At 39.7% G+C, this 23,099-nt stretch overlaps 1 protein-coding gene across 1 annotated transcript in view; it reads left to right on the top strand.

Annotated features, from left to right (window-relative positions):
• LOC115412567 (leucine zipper protein 2-like) overlaps positions 1-23,099 on the top strand; it is a 471,651-nt gene that overhangs the window by 261,779 nt on the left and 186,773 nt on the right. The window contains 1 exon segment of the mRNA XM_030125144.1: positions 22,589-22,659. Coding sequence (XP_029981004.1) covers positions 22,589-22,659 — 71 coding nt within the window.

Below are 23,099 nucleotides of genomic sequence, written 5' to 3' on the forward strand. Positions count from 1 at the left end.
AACATTATAAACTTCTACTGACAATTTTCCCCAAAAAAATCAAAAGGAGAAAAAAAAAAATGGTGCTAAATTGAATGTAACATTGTATGTTTTTAGGACACTTTCTTATCATCCACACATGTACATATAATGAATCTAAGTCCCTGGTAATGTGGTGGACAGAGAGCCGAAGACACTAAAACATCTGCCACTGAGTGAAACTTTGAGTGTGATGAGCAATAATCCAATAGAAGATGTTGGCTTCTATTAATTAAAATGACACTTTCATTTATAAAAGACTATAACTGCTCTTTTTAGTCAGTTTTGTAAAACTAAGGTGTAACTTCTGTCTTGTTTTTCTTGCCACTTAAGCAGTGTTTGTAGACACCTAGCTTCACCTTTCATGCATATTTGGAAAGTTTGAAGATAGTTGCCCTAATTAAATTTGGCCTGAAAACCAAATGCAAAAATATATATCCAACTCCTACAGTGAGGGATATTTTGCATAAAGTGAGGATAAAAACGGGTTCATAAGACAACTGTAGGTGGATGATAATGAGGGATTATTATCCCTTTTGCAAAGGGAGGTATCTCATGACTCTGCCAAAAAAAAAAAAAAAATGGTCTTGAACATTTTATAATGTAACGTACCTTATTATAATGTAGATATTATAATTCTGTGAGTGTTTCTCAAAACACAATTATCTTGCTGCCAGATACTGCACATCACTTCCCACCAGTCAGTTTAGGTCAACTTCATTACAGCTCTTGGCAAAGTAGAAGAAACGAACAGAAACTCAATTATAGATTCACATATTTGAATCATTGGGTGGATTTCAGTTGCATTAGTGTTTGCAGCGGTGATCTTGAACAACATGGCTCCCTCTTGGACATTTAGACCTCGGCTGGAGGATCTGTGGATTACTCCTCTGTTATTGTCATCGCTCCCAAGGCTGCCGTCGGACTGATGGCTTTCTCCTCGCGGGGCGCTGATGCTTTTACGCTTTAGGGAACTTTTGATAGGAGAAGGAATAGTCATAAAATCAATAATCAAATAAATGATATGCACACTTTCCCCCCCTCCATGTGTGGGGGAGATTTCCCATGTGTGCTAAAAAAGCTCTTGTAGTTGAGCTCCCATCATCCCCCGGGGCAGTCTTTGATGTCCGTTCACTCCAGGCTCCGTTGGCGTCTCTATCGGCGCTGGGCTGGGCGCCAGCGCTGGGCAGGGCAGAGGTTGGCTTTGGATTGGAAATAGTGTGCAGTGGAACAAATCTATTCTGCAGGGGGAAAACATCATCTACATAAAAATCATCAACTTTAAAAAGACGATCGACTTAACTAGGAAAAGCATTTAGCATTTCTGGAACAATTTGATGGAACAAGTGTTTATAGTTTTAATACGTTGCCCCGTAGGTGCAGGTCACAAACCCTAATAATTAAACTTTGTGTCATGGGGGATTTATTCTCAGCCGCGGCTCCTGGGGGAGGTTTTAAAAAAAGAACAGATTTTCTCAAGAGGAGTTTGACAAATAGTACAATGGTAGCAGTGTTATTTTTCAAGTTTAATGTCCAGATCATAACCTGAAAATCCCTGAGAGCATTTGTAAAAATGAATATTTATTTTCTCCTGGAGGTAAATGTGATTCCTACGGATCCTGGTGCTGCGTATTCATTTGTAACTGTAGTGATCAGCAAAATCATGTAGTTGTAATTTGTGATTTATTGAAAAGACGTAAAACACAGTCTGTAGAATACGGAAACATCGACAATATTACCAGAAACTTAACAGCATAGTTAATTTTATTAAATGCTTTGTCAAACCTTCTTTAGACCAGATATGGGAGCATAGAAATGGTTGGTGTGCTGAGCTAAAAGTCTGTCAGTTCTTATATTTTATGTTTATGTTGTTATAATCAGATTTTATGCGTTTACATGCACTTAAAAAATGCAATAATCAAAAACCCTGGTTTAGACGCACCACTCCATTATTGGATTTCTTTCAGAGTTGGTATGTACATAGTGATGATAACTCAAACTTCCTGCTATTTTAATTGTGTTTAAACATATGCAGAACGATGCTTCATGAAACTGGGTACATTTCAATGTCTGGGACTTTGTCAGATTTTTAGACCCAATAATAAAAGAGAAATTCAGACATACTCCCTCCCAGGATGTACATAAGGATGACCTCAGATAAATGCAAAAAAAATATATACTCATGCTCTGAGCCATCCCCAAAATTAATGCATTTTTATCAAACATCGGGGCCAAAAATAGGACCAAAACTGGGACAGGAAAGCTACCAAGGTGTCAGTGCATTTGATCTGGACCACATGGCTGTAAATGGTCTTATATAGCACTAGAAATAAAGACACTGTGTCAAATGTGTTGATCCTAGTGTTTTTTCTAATCCAGACATGTGGGTTTTTCATGAATCTCAGTCTCATTCCAGGTTTTGTGTGTAACCCATCGTGTCCACTTGTGTTACATGCAGAACCTGCCCAGTCAAACGCATATAAATTGCAAATGATTTTGCAACAGCAGTTATTTTTGTGAAACACTCTGCCTTGGATAATTACTTAAATTTCCCAGAGTACCTGTGAAGGAATAAACAGATATTTAAAAGAAAAAAAAAAATAGTAGTGCGGAATTTTTGTGTTCTTTTGACCGTGTTACATACAGAATTTTGTTTTAAATATAATGTAAAATAATATAAAAATGTGAAAAATAGTTTCTCTTTTATCTCAGTAAATATTTGTTTTTAAAATCCAGCCCAAAGTGCTTCCAAACTTGCTTCATAACATTAGTCTACATGTGGTTTGAGTTTTTATCTTTGTTCCCCACTACCTGTGTTCATATCCAGTTGTTTTTTCAGAGTGAGGCTTTGACACATATGTGCTGATAATATCTAGTTTAAATATGGATATATGAAGATATTATTACTATATTACCATACCTTACAATTTAGAAGATTATATGTATTTATATTACACATGTATTTGTGGTTTTTTGTTTGTTTGTTTTTTGTTTTGTTTTGTTTTTATTAATATCTGGTAGGATAAGTTGTAAATGGGTATTAGTGTATATAGGAAAAAGGGTGTGTGATATTATTATTATTATTATTATTATTATTATTATTATTATTATTATTATTATTCATACAAAATAATAAAAGCTATATAGTGATCATAAGGAATAGAAATTGGGGGTAGGAGTACATAGTTTTTACTTCTTCCTACTCCTTTTCGAGCATGTAGAATTTCATTTCATTTGTTTTATTATTATTATTATTATTATTATTATTATTATTATTATTATTATTATTATTATTAATTTGTTTCTTTTGTTGTTGTTTGTTTGGTTATCAATCATTTCTGTACCAGTACTTATATTTTGTTGGTTGATATTTGTTTTGATTTCACTGTCTACATGTTTGAAATAAAGATTTCATTCATTCATTCATTCATTCATTCCTATGTACCTCTGACCATAAGCCCTACCTAACCCCTAACCTGAACCCCTGACCCCTGGTACAGGTCAACGTAGGGTTGACTCCATGAAAACACCTGAATGTGAAAAAAGATCAGATTGTCCTCATTCTTCCATGATAACAGCTCTAATTCTACCATATTTTTGGTCCATTTTGCATGAACAACTCTTTAAGATCTACCCACAGCCCAAAGGTCACTCCACAACCTTCAGCTTGTGTCTGTTGTGGTCGGCTGAGCTGGATTTTGAAGTATATTTTGCATCATTATCCTCCTCCAGAATCCACCTTTTTTTTTTTTTTTTTTACAGATGGTGGTGTTTGTTTCCAGCATTTGCACTCTTGTCTCTTATCTGTAGTGTTTCCTGTGCCACAGGCTGCAGCAGAACTCCAAACCGTGATAGATCCACCCCCATGTTTAACAGTTGGGAAAGGTGTTCTTTCCATGAAACATTGTTCTTTTTCTTTTTTCCTCCAAACATACCTTTGCTGATTGTGTCCAAAGAGTTCTATTTTAACTTCATCAGCCCACGTCAGGTCTCTGTAGATGTTCCATTGCACATTCCTGACTGAACTGGATGAAGACGGTACTGTAAGGTTTATGGTTTTCCTCCATGAAGGTCTTCTTTGTTGGGTTTTTGCTGAAGGCTGCTTGTTCTTAAAAATTCCAAACTTTTTCAAAACTGCTATTTTTTCCTAAGACCTTGACTTTATGTACTTTTAAACATGTGTGCCTGCTTTTTTGGCTGAGATTGTACCTTTTGCGGGTAGCAGAAAAGTTCATTTAATAAATATATGAATGAATGAATACATAATTGACAGTAAATTACGTTTTACTGACCAGAAACATTTTCAAAATCTGAACATCACCAAAGTGCCTAACCCTAACCCTAACTTGTCCTGTCCTCAGTGACATTTTCAGGCCTAAACAAGTTGAATTCCCTTTGAAAGGCAGGAACAGCTGCCATAGGTAAAGACATGAAACTGACATGGTGTCCAAAGTGGGAACCTGGTCAACCTGGCAATTTGGCAGAAAAAAGATGAATGCCCATTGGCCCCTCCCATTGGCCCCGCCCATGACCTTTGATTGGATTTAAATCCCACCGTTACTTCACATAAACCAGTTTGAACTTGGATTGCACAGTTTGCCCCTGCTCATTCATGCCTGAAAACCTGGGTCTGTAAATGTGGACAAATATCCACCAGTCCCCTACCTACCGACCTCCAGAAAAGAAAACTCCAAAAATTATCAAATGTGGAACTGGGGGTAATTTTCAAAATGTACAGTTTTTTTTGATACACCCTGTATTATAAGAGAAACATTTTTTCTATACTTTATTAGGACTTTCATACAAAGTTCCAGATTTTTCAAGGTCTGGAAAACAGTGTTTGAAAACTCCATACTTTGTAAGACTTTCCAGACCTGTGTAAACACCCTGGAAGACTCGTATGATGCACCGCCACTTCTAAACTTCTGATAAATCATGTTTCTCAACAGGGTGTTGGGACACTGTCAGGGGCATTTGGAATGAGAAGCTGAGAGGGGGGCAATGAGACTGAAATGGAGGACTGTAGTCTGTATAAGTATTAATATCAAGCAGCATGTCGATGGGCAAAAAACAAAACCTCCTATCGGCAAATTTTTAGATTTTGAGTTTTCACATTAAATGGTGAGAACAAGGATGACTCCACATTTTCAGTCTGTCTGCAGATAATCCCACCCTTTCTTATGACATGAAGGTCACCTGACAACAACAATAAAGACCATACTAGAATAAAACTAAATGTTTTTTTGTTTCCTGAAAAAAGTGATTTTTTTTTTCAGATAGGAGGTTTTGTATTCTGGCCATCGATGTTATGTCAATGGTGAATTTTCATGCCCTCCCCTGCACTGTAAACCTGAACTTTGAAATTACTAAACTGCTTTAATTCCAGTGTACTTAAATGATTTCAGTTTTATTCCATTACTATAAACTGTTCAGTATATTCTACTCATTTGTAGACATAGTCCAAAGTATGAAACAGTTTACATTGACTGGATTAAATCCCTCAGTTTTAGTCTGACCACACCTTTTTATCTGTGCAGTGCATTGTGGGTATTGTTCCTGTTGTTGTAAATGTGTTGTTTTTCTGTGCAGGGGTTCAGTGGGTTGTGCTGTTAGTGTTCATTTGGACTGAATGTGTGTGTGTCAGTGTGTATTGGCCTTTTTGGGTTAGTTTGTGTATTTGTGTACAGCTGCACCAGGAGTCACAGCCATAGGCCCAATAATGGATTTACTGTTCAACTGTAGGTATAGCGGGTACACACGTGACGTCACCACTAGCGGAAGTCACCGCGGTTCTGCCCACTGAGTGTCAGACAGAGGGAGATGAGTAGCGGCTTTGTCTTGAATACTGCGAAAACTTTAGAACAGTCTAAAAAATGGGGCAGAGCTGTTGTGCCATTGATCGCACAAATAGGTTTAAAAGCACTGAGAGCTCTCGTTTTAGCAGCGAGCTAAAGCCAAAGACAGAAGAAGCAGAGGGATCACTGCAATTCAGAGAAAGAACTGGAATCCAGATAACCAAACCTGGGTTTGTGGTTGGCATTTCGTGTCAGGTGACATTAATTTCTGCTGTATTCTTGTGTAAACTCATCCCTTAAATTCCATCTGGTTTTGGCTAACGTTCCTTCTTAGTAAAGCTCTTCATGTTAGCATCTGTCATTTAGTTCTAGATTTCAGAACTGAATCGTTTGTGTCTTCAGTTGTGTGATTGTGAACCTTGTGCTCTACATGATTTGTAAACTAGCTTAAACTGAGGCTAACCTAGTTTTCCAGATCAGGGGCTCCTCTAGCACACAGCTGTTGGATCTGTGTTGGATCCAGTATTTGATGGGAACTCTCCTTAAATCTCCACAGTACCAGTAGATCATCCACTCACTTGGGTCAGTACTAAGGGTTCAACTCCAGTAAATCAGTAGTGAACTGTGAGCACTACTGCTGGGCCTTTACCGCCCAAATCACCGCCAACAAACTCTGTCTGCACTGACACAAAACCTCCAAAACAATAGTATGTTGAATGAAAGCACTCACCAGCTGGAATCCTCTAATGAACCAGGACCAGGATGGACACAACTCTGGGTCTGTTGGATGCTTTCAGCCTTTGCATTGGGGATTTTCCCGGCGTTGAACTCAGGTTCATGTAAATGTCAGGATAGGTGATTTCTGTCCCAGATCAGTGTTGGTAGAACACTGGTTGTTTGGTAGCTTGGATGGACCCATGTCCAGTCCAGTTGTCTGTAATTCCATCTGATATTCCACAGTTTTCCCGGTCTCGCTGCAGTTACTGCTATACTCCGCCATGTTGAGCCGGTTTGTTTTTGCCGCTCAGTCTGACTGAGAGGGGCGTGGCCTGGGCGGAAGTGATGGATGTGCATTCCCTCTGTTCTTCAGCAATAAATATTTTTATGCCTTGCCAAATTCAAAGCACTTCCTGTGCCGGCAAATCGCATTGAGCTAACTTCCATGCTAAAATATATAAAGTTGAATAACAAAGCCATGTATATTGCTAAAGATTTTAGTTTAAATCAACTTGGAATTGAGTAAAATGAACTGATGATATTTAGTTAATGATTATTCAAAACAATTGGCATTGCAGCAAATTTTAAGTTAAATGAACTTGGCATTTAGTGTGTTGTAGTTAAAATAGCAATTCCATTCAAATCAAGCATTTAAGTTTAATCCACTCAAGTTTTCATTACTCATTACTTCAATTTTTTTAAGGCAATGAGTTACCTCAGATTTTTTTTTAAGTAAACTCAACTTATCCGGTCTTACAGTGAAATCATCCAGTCAAGTGGGGTTTTAATTTTTCCTCTTAACCAGCTTATGATCAGTTTTTGTCAGACTTCTCTTCCAGATCTCATTTTGACCCCCACAGTTCTCCTCAGTGTTCATCTCCTAATTATTTTTCACACTGCAGAACCCATGAGCTGAAAACCTGTTCTATCATCTTATTTCCTTCCTCTGCACGGTGGGCATCTACGTCTTTCATTTTCAGTCTTCCACAGCTGCTTTGAGGAACCTGCGGCTGCTTTGTGTTTGCACAAGGTTTGAAGAGTCAGAGTTTGTAAAAGGTTTAAAATGGACGTTTCCTGATGACCACCGTTGACATGATGAGCGAACTGATTAAGATCTGACACTTGGAGACACGTTTGGTCCTGCACTTTTAAACATGCTGCACTTGTGTATTTCTGTATTTTATTCTTTCGTTCAATTTATAAAGTAAAAAGTAACTATTTTGCAGATACATTTGCTTTTTTCCACGTTATGTTTGCATCTATTTTCAAGATGTGTCCAGTTTTTGTAGGACAATGTCTAATCACTTTCAACATTTGCTGTGATCAATTACAATCACAAGAGCATCTTTTATTCTCCTGTGAGCCACTGATTTCCAACTAAACGATCAATGCGTCTTTCAGTGTGAAAAGCACATTTATGATTACACCAACAGAAAACATAACAAAACCGAGAACTATGTAGGCGTTGAGTTATAAAACCATCAAGGCCGTCCAAGTTACTCATACTACTTTAAAAAGCCATCATTTCTTTTATAAGTTCAATGCAAGCTCATTTCAGAACAGTCCACAATAGCCCCAAAACATGTGAATATGAAAGAGGACAGATGTGAGTTCAGAGTGATGAATCGGTTTTCATCTTCCTCCTCTCGCTCTCAGATCGTCTCAGTCTGTTGCTGGGTGTGTTTTCAACGGTATCATTATAGCAGCATTTTCCATAAGCAGGGCTCCGGATCCAACGACCATGAACCTGTTTACATGACTATAAAAATCAAATAGCTGGGAGGGGTCAGAGAATAGAGTAATAATGAGATCTCACATCTTCACGTGTTTAATAAATACAATAATCAAAAACCCTGGTTTAGACGCTCCTGTCCACGATTGGAGTTCTTTCAGAGTATGTAGACTCTAACTTCCTGTTATTGTCTTCTGCTCATGTTTGACTACGTAATTTCTGTTTTCTACGATTTTAATTCATGTTTACATGTGCACAGATGCAAAAGACCTGCATAAATCAGATGAACCTGTATGTATTTAGGAAGACACAAGAGTACTGGGGAGAAATCCAGGCGTGTTAGTCTGATTTCTCCTAATCAGATTACTGCTTTTATCTGATAAAACAGATCAGATGATACTGTTTACATGATCACTGGAATAATCTGATAACTCCAGAAATCGGGTAATGATTAGAGTATTAGGCGCAATCCCAATTCACCCCCTTCGCCCCTCCCCCTCGGTCCTTGCACTTGGTGCTTCCCTTTGAAACGGAGCTGCAAAGGTTAGGGGTAGAAACATTCTCCTGTGAAATGGAACAACCCTTCACGACCTGTTACGTCATCAGCAGTCATCGATGCTGCTGTAAACAGATGTGAAAACTTTGTTTCTAAAAGAACTCCCCATGCCATCAGCAGCTGGAACCGTCTCTGTTCCATGGCTTTGGTCATCTTTTTGCAGCTGTCAACTATGAACCACAGAAATGTGATCTGTAACACATTGAAACGGCATTAAACGGTCGATCAAATGATTACGTTGTTTACAAAGAAAATACATACATTTGTGTGTTTCTTTCATCACACTGCTGCACTTTTTGGCTGTGTTTACCTCCATCTTGCAATGATTCAAACAGAATTATGGGTAATTTCTCCTACTCCTCTGTTCGTAGTGTGGTCCTGAAATATCTCTGTCTTGAGGGCTATACAGCCCACGCCTTAGCCCTTCCCCTCTGAGAAAAACACTGCCCCTACACTTGTACACACAAAACAGAGGGCTAGGGGTAAGGGGGAGGGGCCAAGGGCTGAACTGGGATTCATCCGCAGTGTGGATGTAAACAGGTTCATTGATGTCATAGGCCAGGTGATGTTAGGAAGTCACAGGAACCATTAAGAGGCATCAGGGTCAAAGGTCAGTTTACATGTCTAATATCCAACAGAGGCTAACGCCAAACGTTGAATTTTTAACAAATTAAAGCTGCAGGAGCTGAAATCAGGATGTTAACAGGAGTGTACCTACGTCAGTACCTAAACCCTAACCCCTGGTACTGGGGAACGTGGGGTTGACTATAGAGAGAAAGTTGTTTCTTTATTCAATCAAACAGAATGGATTTGCAATTAAAAAGAATAGATTTGCATCCAAAAAAGAGATTTGAGAGCAAAAGACAATAAGTGACAGTCAAAAAAAAAAGACCATTGTACTTATAAATCAGTCCTAATTGCTTGTGAGTTAAAAACTTTTGCTTGAGACTTCAAAAGTTTTGCTTGCAAATTTAACTGCGCATGATCTGTTTTTTTTATTGCCACTTAGTGTTTTTTGCTCTCAAATCTATTCTTTTTAATTACAAATCTATTATTTTTGATTGATGATTAAAGAAACAATTTTCTCTCCATAGTTGACTTCATGTAAACACCTAAATATGAAAAAAATCCAAATACATGTTTCTTCTGTGGCTATGTCCTCTCTGTCCAGATCAACTAAATCTAAACACTGATGAACCTGGCATTAATTCACACTGCTGTGAAAAACTGAAGCCATTTTTCCATATTGAGACAGAGAGTAGAGCAGTAGGTCACATTCAGGTGGAATCTGACAGATGGATCGGTAATTAGAGCTGTCGATCTGTATGTCCCTACCTGTCTGAAAACATCACAGGGTTGACTGACGACAGCCTTAAAACACAGCGTAAAAGTCAATACAGATCATACGGATCATGTCCTCTTGACTGTTACAACAAGCTCCAAGATAAGTATGACAATAAAACCTGTCGAGCACCACGCCCTGAAGGCACAAACTCTCAAATGACCAATTAGTACATGTGCTTTCCCTTGTGTCGCATCGTAAATCTTCCAAAAAGGTGTGTGAATTTATGAGAACCAGCAAAAAAAACAACAATTTACCATGTACCTGACTGTGTATGAAGCTTCCCTCCATCATAGTTATGTGCAGATGTATTCTCTGTATTCTCCCTGTTAACCTTATGGATATGTGACAGCTCCATAAACTTGTACACTGTTGGATTATAATATGTTGTCCAGTGAGTGTTTGCTGATATGTGCTGCATATAAATCTACACAGACGTACTAGATCTTGGACACGGTTCATTTCTGTCATTATTTACAACGTGTTTATTTGGCCCCACCCAATAAAAACAAGAGAAGCAGAGGACTTTTATGTTGAACAGCAGATTTTTAAGAATTAAATAGCCTACTAATGTCATGTTCAATATTATTGTGGCACGTAAAGATGCATGTCCCCATTTGTACCTGTTAGTAAAACGTGGTGAGAAATGTGAAATAACTCATATATTCTATTTATTTACTTATAGTTTATCAATGCAAAGTACATAGTACAACTTCTACCTGTTACAAACAAGCTGTAGTAACTGATGATTCACAGAAAGAGATTATAGCTACGGCTACTTTATATCTCCAGTCCCTAGTCAAGCTTTTAGCAGAGAAAGAAAGAAAGAAAGAAAGAAAGAAACATTTAAGGTTGCACAAAATGACAATGTACAATCACAGATGTTAAAAAAAATGATATACATATATACATACATATATATAAACAGGAATACAGCATACCGAAATATTTAAAGTCGTATAAAAGTGACATAAAATGACAGTAAAATCAGAATTGTTTAAAATGTCTGCATTTCTGATTTGGCTTTCACCAGCCTGTGACAGACTGTGTCTGTGATGTAGTTACTGTAATTCTAAAACCTAATGATGTTCTGATGTTAAAAGCAGGCAGACGGGGCCCTCTAGTGGTAGTTGCACTAACGTATATTTTGTCCTTTCAGTGTTCCCGTAGTCAGTTCAGACCTAAGAAGGAACTAAACAGTCGCGTTGTTTTTCACTCTGTTTGGTCAAACATTTGCCTGTGAGTATTTTAATGTTTAGCTGTTCTAGGAATGAATACTAAAATATCTCTGATGTTAACCTTTGCTGTTGGATAAAGAGACATTAAAAATCTGAACTCAGTTTGTAAATGCTAACCGTTAGCATGTCTATGGAATTTCCCATTCAAGTTAGCCTTGAGCTAGCGATTTAATTTCTATTAATTTAATGTACTGAGGCTACAAACATGGCTGAGACATATTGTGTTTGGATGTTTGGAGTTTTCCAGTGAGTCTCAACTAAAACTTTGAATAGAAGTTTGACATCTGGCTTTTCTTGGGAAACCTGTTAGCTATCTGTCTAAGGAGCTAGTCGCCACACACACACACACACACACACACACACACACACATACACACACACACACACACACACACACACAAGCAGGGGGAGAATGAATATATTTAAGAAATTTTGGAAATTGATGGTGTTTTTTTTTTTTTTAGCCAATATATAATGCCAATTCATGATATATTTTTTGCAAATTTGGGTTTTGAGCAGAAGAAAGTTTGGGAACTTGAGTCTTGCCCAAATAAAACACAGACATAAATAATAATAATTTGACAGTTTTATTTGTATCAAACTTTTCGACCTGAAGCCCAGACTGGAGTCGTGGTTGTAAAGCTGTAACTGTGCCGGGGTTGAACACCTCCGACTCTGACCGAACCAGAGCTGTTCTCAGTACAACCACGTCCTCATCCTGGGTTTTATTTCTGAAAGCACTGCTAGGCTTTGAGCTTCAGTCAAATGTCGCTGTTGTGGACGTTACCACTGACCCCAATGATCAATAAAAGAGATTTGCTGCCAAAAGCTGTTGGATCAGAGAATCACTGGTGACAAATGTAGTTGAACTGGAAACACTGGTGTTTGAGGTGACGTGGACGCAACACTGACCAGTTCAGACAAGAGTCAACAAATGCAGCCACTGCGTTCGTCTGAAATTAAATCCAAAACACACATATTCACTTTGATGGTACTTTAAAAGTTTGAAAAGATGATTTTAGTCATTACTGCCATTAATTTTAATTAATTTTAAGCCATTTTTGCAACTACACAAAACTCTACATTAATATGCCATAACGCTACAGACGTATACACTGAACATTTGGCCTGAAATGAAACGAGCTGCTTTATGGAACAAGGTAATTAAGACAGAGTGGAGGGAAAAGTGTGGACTCAGGCCTTTACCTTCCAACTTTTATCAATAAATGAATGCATGGATTTTTTTTTTCCAACATACACTTCAACACACGAATAAAAAGAATAAGAAGAAGCCTTTACAGTGATCAGTGTTTAATGTTCGCTGGTACTTCGACGCTAAAGACTTGTGTGTAAATTTGAAGTCAACATATGTTTTGTGAAAGTTTGACCACAGAACAATGTGTTATTAAATCAACCAGAAAAAAAGTGAACAATTAAAAAATGACAAGTATACAAAATAGGTTTTAGGCAGTGGTACCTTAAGTCATGAGTTTAATTTGTTTCGTGGCCGAGCTCGTAACTCAATTTGCTCGTATATCAAATCAATTTTCCTGTTTGAAATGAATTGAAATGCCATTAATCTGTTCCAGCCCCCAAAAAACACCCAAAATTCACACCAACTTATAGATAACTTATACAAACAAAAGCTCAGCGTGTCGTCTGTCAGCCAATAAAAACAAACATGTTGGAGGACAGTTAGTAGGCAGTAGTGATGGGACTGTTGGCTCTTTGAAAGGAGTCGTTCAGTCAGGAGTCGTTCACTGAAAAGAGTCGTTCAACAGACTGGCTCTGTTATGTTTTTGGCGTTCTTTTGAAACACCAATGTTTGAATGACTAAATAGGCTACATGTGATGATTGACACTCCATTTTAAAGGTGTTTAAAATGCATACGTATAGCACACCAAATGCCTGAAGAAGTGTGGTGACATACAACCCATAAAGACCCAGTGCTACTTTTGTGGCAGTTCCCAGATGATTTTTTTTCTTCATTTAGCTAACCTTTTTTAAGTGATGTATTATCATATTTCAGAATATTATCCTGTATTTTGTGTTTTTTCAGTGAAAATCAGGTGTTTTCATGTATTTAATTTACTGATAATGTACTTTAGTCATCATGATGAGGTTACATTTGAGGGTTATTATATCAAAAACAGAAAAAAGTAACGTTTTCAGTCAAATGTCTCATTACCTGAACATAACCCCAGTGTGTCCATCCACTGTCATTGATCCAACTCCATGGGTTTAACTGGTGAATCAATGTCGTAGAAGATGACGGTGTTTCCACGGTAACTACAAAGCCTCTGAACATCCAAATAGGTCATATCTGATGACCATGAAAAGACGACAAACTGCATTTTACACCAATTCTTTCAACATACTGACAGGATGAGTGGTTTAAAGTTATTAAACATTTTCGATCAGTAGATGGCTTTAGTCACTGGTGGATATTTGGGTCTTTATGGGTTAATACATCACTGTTTTAGTTTTTCTGAAGTCCAACTCTGATCCGTATATGGACATGAGACTCTTACCTACAGAACCTTTAAGTAAGACAACACTGAAACACAACTCTAGTCTCAGTCTTTATCTAATATATTTCAAAAACATGTTAGATTACATGATACACAGTGAACCAGAGATGCAAAAACTGAAAATATCCTCAAACTCTAAACTTTGTCATTCATCTAAGTCTGAGTTTTCAGGACTGTGTGTTTTAAACTTTTATGGGATTTCTTTGTGGAAAATGATGCAAGATGGAGTGTGTGTGTGTGTGTGTGTGTGGATAAGTAAGGAAGTAAAACTTTATTTATACAGCACTTTTTAAAACATGTTACAAAGTGCTTCACATAAAGGAGAGATAGATAAGAACAAATAAATCAAATCAAATCAAATTTATATAGTGCCAAAAGTTCTCTCATGACACTTCACATAGAGTCGGTCTGAACCAGACTGAAGGCAGTTTACAGAAACAACAGAAGTAAACCCTAGTGAGAGGAGACAGAGGAAGGAACAGGACCTTTAACAGCAGAAACCTGCAGGATGGACGAGTGACAGGAGGAGAGAGAGGGTTAAAGAGACAGAGGAAAGGAGGAGAAAAAGAGAGAGCGATAGAGATAGAGAGAGACTGGGGGAGAGGGGGGAGGTAGGAGGAGACACATGGAAGAAGCTGATGCACAGAAAACTGAACTAGAACATCTGTGGAACTGTAGAATAAACACTATCAGAACTATATGGAGAAGTGAGTGATGACGATGAAGGAGGAGAGAGGCAGGAGCACAGCAGCAGGTCTAGAGATGATCCTGGGAAAACCTGTGATGATCCAGGGAAAACCTGTGAGGTGATAAAGCACAGAGACTCCAGGGAAGAAGTCAAGTCAGTAACATGTATTCACTGGGGAGTAAACAGAAGAGAGAAGTAGGAGAGAAAAGGTCTGAGAGAAAGAGGAGCAGAGAGGAGGTCATAGAGGAGGAGGAGCAGAGAGGAGGTCATAGAGGAGGAGGAGCAGAGAGGAGGTCATAGAGGAGGAAGGACAAGAATAAGAAAACAGTTTCAACATGCAGATACAGACTTCCTGATTTAGTGAAATGCTTGTTTATAAAAGTGACTTTTTCAGAGTGGCTTGAAGGTGTCTACAGAATCTGATGATCTGATGAACTGGGGAAGACTGTTCCAGAGGGTGGGGCCAGAATTGCAAAAGCACGGTCACCTTTTGTTGAGAAGTTGGAGCGGGGGATGGATAGGAGGTGAAGGTTTGATGAACGGAGTGGTGGTGAGGGTGAGGAGGAAAGTAGGAGGTCAGAAATGGAACTGGGGCCGAGGTTGTGCAGGGCTTTAAAAGGAATTCGGAGTATCGGGGTGTCATTATGAGGGGTATCATTAGAGACTGTGACACCTGATACCAAGCACCAAATTAAAGAGGACATCCACAGAGAGGGCAGTTTTTAGGAGTAATATCTAATCCCAAACTGCTGCAGCACTCCCAGTTTTAAGTCAACATTATCGTGAATTAAATCCATTCTGTATTCCCACCAGCTGCTCTCGGCTTATTTTCTCGTTCTTCCTCTTCAGCATAAACCTCATGAAGTGATGTTAGAGACTGTGGGAGGAGGAGGAGGAACATATCCTCTGTGACGACAAGAAACAGGCTTTATGGAAATGCAGCGTTAATTGCCACAGATATTACCTTGAAGCACAATTTAAAGAGACGCTCTCGCTCCCTTTGAGTCCACATTTTCTTAGAAGTCTGGAATTTTCTGTCGAGCTCATAACAAATACAAAATATCTTGAAGGGTTTGTGGGGCTATAAGAGACCTGACTAATCCATAATTACCCATCAGGCACCAGAAGGACCCAGTCTGTACCCTCTGTAGGATTTGTACAAGACATTCATCACAACATTGTTATAGGCGCTATCATTTTTCTGGGGCATCAACAACATTGTACATCTTCTGCTTGCATTAATTTCACCTGTTATGTTCTCATTCTGATGCTTTTATTGCCGTTCTACTCTATTCCACATGATGAACATAATGAATCAGTGAAGCACCGTGTCCTTTTTTTCAGTCTTTTATGGTGTCTGTGTTTCCAGATGAGGTTGCATCACATTGTGACGCAAAATGCCTCTGGTTTGAGTTGTTTAGTGTTACTCTAGTTACTCTAGTTACTCTAGTTCAGTGGTTCCCAACCTTTTTTTGCCTCCTGACCCCATTTTAACATCACACATTTCTGTCAACCCCAGACATTCAAAATGGAGACTTTTTTTTTTTTTTATTTTAAACTAAAAACTAATTTGTTTTTGATCATGTGATAGTTTGCTATCCTATGTTGCAAATAAACGTTAATTTTAGGCACATTTAGTCTATATAATGTCTATTATTGTGGACATTTAGTCTGTATAATGTCTATTATTGTGGACATTTAGTCTGTATAATGTCTATTATTGTGGTCATTTAGTCTATATAATGTCTATTATTGTGGACATTTAGTCTATATAATGTCTATTATTGTGGTCATTTAGTCTATATAATGTCTATTATTGTGGTCATTTAGTCTGTATAATGTCTATTATTGTGGACATTTAGTCTATATAATGTCTATTATTGTGGTCATTTAGTCTGTATAATGTCTATTATTGTGGACATTTAGTCTGTATAATGTCTATTATTGTGGACAGAGGCAGTAAATCCAGGTGTAGATTAAAGCTCAGGATCTGTCCAGTCAGTCCAGCTGGGATTTACAAGGAGGACAATTAATACTGAACAAACAAGAACTGAAACTATGAATGATGAAAGAGCTGCAGCATCTGAAACTGACCACAGTGAACATGTGACACAAACAGAAGCACAGTGCTGCAGTTTCAGCTTCAGTTTGTCTGGTATGTGTTGGGATTGTCTCTGTCAACTCAACATATAAAAAAACTCACCATATATTTTTTATTAGTAAGTTGCTTTTTGTTTTTTTTTTCATCAGTTACTAAGTTTCAGGTGACCCCATTTGAAGTCCAGGTGACCCCAAGGTTGAAAAACACTGCTGTAGTTACTCTAGTCTAGATTTTACAGAGAGTTTTTTTTTTTTAAAGGAACAATAGTTTTTGGCAAATGTAAAAACAGAATGTCAGAAAAACAGCTTGTCACAGCTGTATTTTGCTATATATTGTGTGCCCACTGGTCGAATACTTAAAACAGCTTAAAGCAACATGACTTCTGTCTTCACATTCTATGGAAATCATGGTAAATACTGTTTACAGACTCAAAAAGCACACGTGAACGCCCCCTCAGGTCTTATTTTCCACTGGAGAACTGGGAAACATGTTCATCCATGAGCTGCGGAGATGAAAATAACCTTTGAACCTTTGAGAGAAACAAGGGATACACTGCGAATGATAAACAACGCTTTTATTACCATTGTGCTGCTGTTAGCTGAGGATTTTACACATTTATACAATACACCATTTACCAAAAACATTTACAAAAAAAAAAAAGAACAAAATGTGCACCTCACAGCAAGAAGTTCCTGGATTCCAACAGCAGCCGACGTGGGGGGGGGGGGTTGTGTGGAGTGTGTTCTCCCCCTGTGTGTGTGTGTGGGGGGGGGGGGGGGGGGGGGCTCTGAGTACAGCGGCCTCCTCCCAAACACATGACCACAGGAGGCGTGGCCACGCTAAACTGCCATAAGTTTGAATGTGAAGGGACTGGTCCTTCATGTCAGCCCTTAGATGAACGAGTGAAGGCCGCCTTCACCCGAAACACAGCTGGGGTAGGCTCCACCTCCATCTGGTTCAGCAGATGAATGAATGAATGAAAATGGATGGATGAATTAACTGATCAATTCATTAGTGAAAATGAATGAATGAATGAATGAATGAAACAAAATGAATGAATTATTTAATTAATGAATGAAAATGGGTGAATTATTTGATTAATGAATGAATTAAAATGCCTGGGTGAATTAATTGATGAATTAATTAGTAAAAATGAATGAATGAAAGAAAATGAATGAATTATTTAATTAATGAATGAAAATGGGTGAATTATTTGATTAATGAATGAATGAATAAAAATGAATGGATGAATTAATTATGAATTAATTAGTGAAAATGAAAGAAAGAAAGTCAGAAAATTAATTATTTAATGAATGAAAATAGGTGAATTTTTTGATGAATGAATGAATGAATGGTTGACTAAATGAATAAATGAAAATGAATGAATCTATGAATTAATAAATGAATGAATGAATTAAATAAATGAATGAATGAATGGATGGATGAATGAATGAAAATGAATGAATCTATGAATTAATAAATGAATGAATGAATCTATGAATGAATGAATGAAAACGGATGGATGAATTAATTAATGAATTCATTAGTGAAAATGAATGAAACAAAAATGAATTATTTAATTAATGAATGAAAATGGGTGAATTATTTGATTAATGAATGAATGAATGAATGAAAATGCCTGGATGAATTAATTGGTGAATTAATTAGTAAAAATGAATGAATGAATGAAAATGAATGAATTATTTAATTAATGAATGCAAATGGGTGAATTATTTGATTAATGGATGAATGAATGAATGAAAATTGATGAATTAATTGATGAATTAATTAGTGAGAATGAATGAATGAATGAATGAATGAAAGAAAATGAATGAATTATTTAATTAATGAATGAAAATGGGTGAATTATTTGATTAATGAATGAATGAATAAAAATGGATGGATGACTTAATTGATGAATTAATTAGTGAAAATGAAAGAAAGAAAGAAAGAAAGAAAGAAAGAAAGAAAGAAAGAAAGAAAGAAAATGAATGAATTATTTAATGAATGAAAATAGGTGAATTATTTGATGAATGAATGAATGAATAAATTAATGGTTGACTAAATTAATAAATTAAAATGAATGAATCTTTGAATTAATAAATGAATGAATTAATAAATGAATGAATGAATGCATGAATGAATGAATGAAAATGCTGTAAGTGATGACCTCACATTTCCTGACCTGTTTTACCATTTTTCATTCTGCTTCAGTAACAGAATAGTTTGAACTCGCTGCTCATTTCATCTTCGTGGGTGAAAAGGCTCATGTTCCTTGTCCCAAATGAAGGCAGCATTATTAAATCAGGTGAACCGTTACAGAAAAGACATAAATACAGAACAAAGCAGTTTTGATGATCAGTCTAAACGGACACGATTATTTTAACCAAACAACTGTGATGTTGATGTTTCAGTGGAATATTCCCGCTGTACTCATATTTATTTAGTTTGACCTGTTGAGGATTAACTCACTTTATCGTCTCTTTAAGGAAATCCATTAATTTTACCCATCTTAATATACACCTCGCATTAGCATTAGCATTAGCATTAGCACACATCAGTATCAGTGAGGACACTTGAGGACAGTATGTTAGTGGCTGAAAAAGGCTCATAGTCCATTTGATAACTAGTATCACCTAAGCAAATTATCAAAGAAATAAATCTGGACCACTGACACAAATTAAACAGTACAACTGAAATAATAATGACTTAACATATTTAACTCATGACTTCATATATTTATCAAGCCTTTATCGTTCCTTGAAGTCCATTTGATAACTTTAGTATGAGTATTCGTCTACTATCAGAACTAAGTTATGGATGGTGGGTAAAATCTATAGATTAATTTAACATAAACTGAAACATATTATCTCACGCTCCATCCTTCCCTCACTCGTGAACCAGACCCAGATACTTGAACTCCTCCACTTGGGGCAAAGACTCCCCACCGACCCGGAGAGGGCAAACCACCTTTTTCCGGTCGAGAACCATGGCCTCGGATTTGGAGGTGCTGATCCTCATCCCGCTCGCTTCACACTCGGCTGCAAACCGCCCCAGTGCACGCTGAAGGTCCAGGTTCGATGAGGCCAACAGGACGTCATCTGCAAAAAGCAGAGATGAAATCCTGTGGTCCCCAAACCGGACCCCCTCCGGCCCCTGGCTGTGCCTAGAAATTCTGTCCATAAAAATTATGAACAGAACCGGTGACAAAGGACAACCCTGCCGGAGTCCAACATGCACCTGGAACAGGTCTTACTTACTGCTGGCAATGCGAACCAGGCTCCTGCTACGATCATACAAGGACCGAACTGCCCTTAACAAAGGGCCCCGGACCCCATACTCCCGAAGCACCCCCGACAGGATACCACGAGGGACACGGTCGAACACCTTCTCCAGATCCACAAAACACATGTGGACTGGTTGGGCGAACTCCCATGAACCCTCGAGCACCCGATGAAGAGTATAGAGCTGGTCCAGTGTTCCGCGGCCGGGACGAAAACTGCATTGTTCCTCCTGGATCCGAGGTTCGACTATCGGTCGGATCCTCCTCTCCAGTACCTTGGAATAGACTTTCCCTGGGAGGCTGAGGAGTGTGATCCCCCTATAGTTGGAGCACATCCTCCGGTCCCCCTTCTTAAAAAGGGGGACCACCACCCCGGTCTGCCAATCCAGAGGTACTGTCCCCGACTGCCACGCGATGTTACAGAGACGAGTCAGCCAAGACAGTCCTGCACATCCAGAGGCTTAAGGTACTCAGGGTGAATCTCATCCACCCCCGGAGTCCTGCCACCGAGGAGCTGTCCAACCACCTCGGTGACTTCAGCTTGGGTGATGGATGAGTCCACCTCTGAAACCTCAGCCTCTGCTTCCTCCATGGAAGACGTGACAGTGGGATTGAGGAGATCCTCGAAGTATTCCTTCCACCGTCCGACAACATCCCCAGTCGAGGTCAGCAGCTCCCCACTTCCACTGTAAACAGTGTTGGTGGTGCACTGCTTTCCCCTTCTGAGGCGCTGGATGGTTTGCCAGAATTTCCTCGAGGCTGACCGATAGTCCTCCTCCATGGCCTCCCCAAACTCCACCCAGACCCGAGTTTTTGCCTCCACAACCGCTCGGGCTGCAGCACGCTTGGCCTTCCGGTACCCATCAGCTGCCTCGGGAGTCCCACGGGCCAACAAGGCTCGATAAGACTCCTTCTTCAGCTTGACGGCATCCCTTACTTCCGGGGTCCACCACTGGGTTCGGGGATTGCCGCCACGACAGGCACCAGAGACCTTGCGACCACAGCTCCGAGCAGCCGCTTCGACAGTGGAGGTGGAGAACATGGTCCACTCGGACTCAATGTCCCCAGCCTCCCCCGGGATCTGGGAGAAGCTCTCCCGGAGGTGGGAGTTGAAGACTGGACTGACATCGGGTTCTGCTAGACGTTCCCAACAGACCCTCACAACACGTTTGGGCCTGCCGAGTCGGTCCGGTTTCCTCCCTCGCCAGCGGATCCAACTCACCACCAGGTAGTGATCGGTTGACAGCTCCGCCCCTCTCTTCACCTGAGTGTCCAAAACACGCGGCCGGAGGTCTGATGATACGACAGTGAAGTCGATCATCGACCTCCGGCCTAGGGTGTCCTGGTGCCAAGTGCACTTATGGACATCCCTGTGTTCGAACATGGTGTTTGTTCTGGACAAACTGTGACTAGCACAGAAGTCCAATAACAAAACACCACTCGGGTTCAGATCAGGGAGGCCGTTCCTCCCCATCACCCCCCTCCAGGTCTCACTGTCGTTGCCCACGTGGGCATTTAAATCACCCAGGAGAACAATGGAGTCCCCAGTCGGAGCACCATCCAGCACCCCTCCCAGGGACTCCAAGAAGGCTGGGTACTCTGCACTGCTGTTCGGCCCGTAGGCCGAGACAACAGTGAGGCACCTGTCCCCGACCCGAAGGCGCAGGGACGCGACCCTCTCGTTCACTGGGGTGAACTCCAACACATGGCGGCTGAGCTGAGGGGCTATGACCACGCCCACACCAGCCGCTGCCTCTCACCGCGGGCAATGCCAGAGAAGTGGAGAGTCCAGCCCCTTTCGAGGGGTTGGGTTCCAGAGCCCAAGTTGTGTGGTGAAGAAGGAGCTGAGCCGAGAGGCGAAGCTCTCGATTTACCAGTCAATCTACGTTTCTACCCTCACCTGTGGTCATGAGCTTTGGGTCATGACCGAAAGGACAAGATCCCGGATACAAGCGGTTGAAATGAGTTTCCTCCACAGGGTGGCTGGGCGCACCCTTAGGGATAGGGTGAGGAGCTCAGTCACCAGGGAGGAGCTCGGAGTAGAGCCGCTGCTCCTCCGCGTCGAGAGGGGCCAGCTGAGGTGGCTCCGGCATCTGTTTCGGATGCCTCCTGGACGCCTCCCTGGGGAGGTGTTCTGGGCATGTCCCACCGGGAGGAGACCTTGGGGAAGACCCAGGACACGTTGGAGAGACTATGTCTCTCGGCTGGCCTGGGAACGCCTCGGGGTCCCCCCGGAAGAGCTGGAGGAGGAGTCTGAGGAGAGGGAAGTCTGGGCGTCCCTGCTTGGACTGTTACCCCCGCGACCCGACCCCAGATAAGCGGAAGAAAATGGATGGATGAAACATATTATATTCTGTGTTGTCTGCTGTGTCTTTATATGTGTTGTGTCCAGATGCAACAAAGGAGTAAAAAAACACATAAACTCTGGATAACTAATGGACAGTTAACAACCTCCACTGTCTTGAATGCTTAATAATAATTCTACTTTTAATTTTTGTGAATATGAAATAATTCTTGGATTGTGGTTTGCAGTGTAGAATTGTGAGTTTCCTTGTAAAAAAAACAGCCTTATTTCTTCTCTTTCAGTCGCTGAAAAATGACGACTCAGTGGCAAAGAAGGACGTGCAGAGGATCCTGGAGTTGAGCCACAAACAGAGGTAAAGAGGGGCATTATGGGTAATGAAGGCATGTGGTCCAAACACCACCTGCTGCTCACAAATGTCACAAAACTGTGGGTTAAGAATTAGAATTTGGGAACAGTAACAGGTAAGAAAGGAGTGAAATCTAACAGTGACGAGGGCAGATTGGTCCATCAGCTGTAACTGATTTATGTGTGTTACACAAACATGAGATGTCGCTTTTTCAATTTGAAAAAAACAAAAAAAAAATCACTTCAGAAATGAGAAGTCTCAGTAGAATCTTTAAGTTTCTAAATTTGACATATTAGTTTTACTGGACATGATGATGTACCTTCACACAACAACTACTAGTCTAATAATGGTCGAATCATTCTACAAATCATTTAAATGATGACAGTGAAGCTAAGCTCATGTCAGTAAACTCAGCCTTTCACAACAGAAGAAGAACACTTCTGCTC

The sequence above is a fragment of the Sphaeramia orbicularis genome, chromosome 3, assembly GCF_902148855.1.
Source record: "Sphaeramia orbicularis chromosome 3, fSphaOr1.1, whole genome shotgun sequence".
In the NCBI taxonomy this organism is placed as follows: domain Eukaryota; kingdom Metazoa; phylum Chordata; class Actinopteri; order Kurtiformes; family Apogonidae; genus Sphaeramia; species Sphaeramia orbicularis.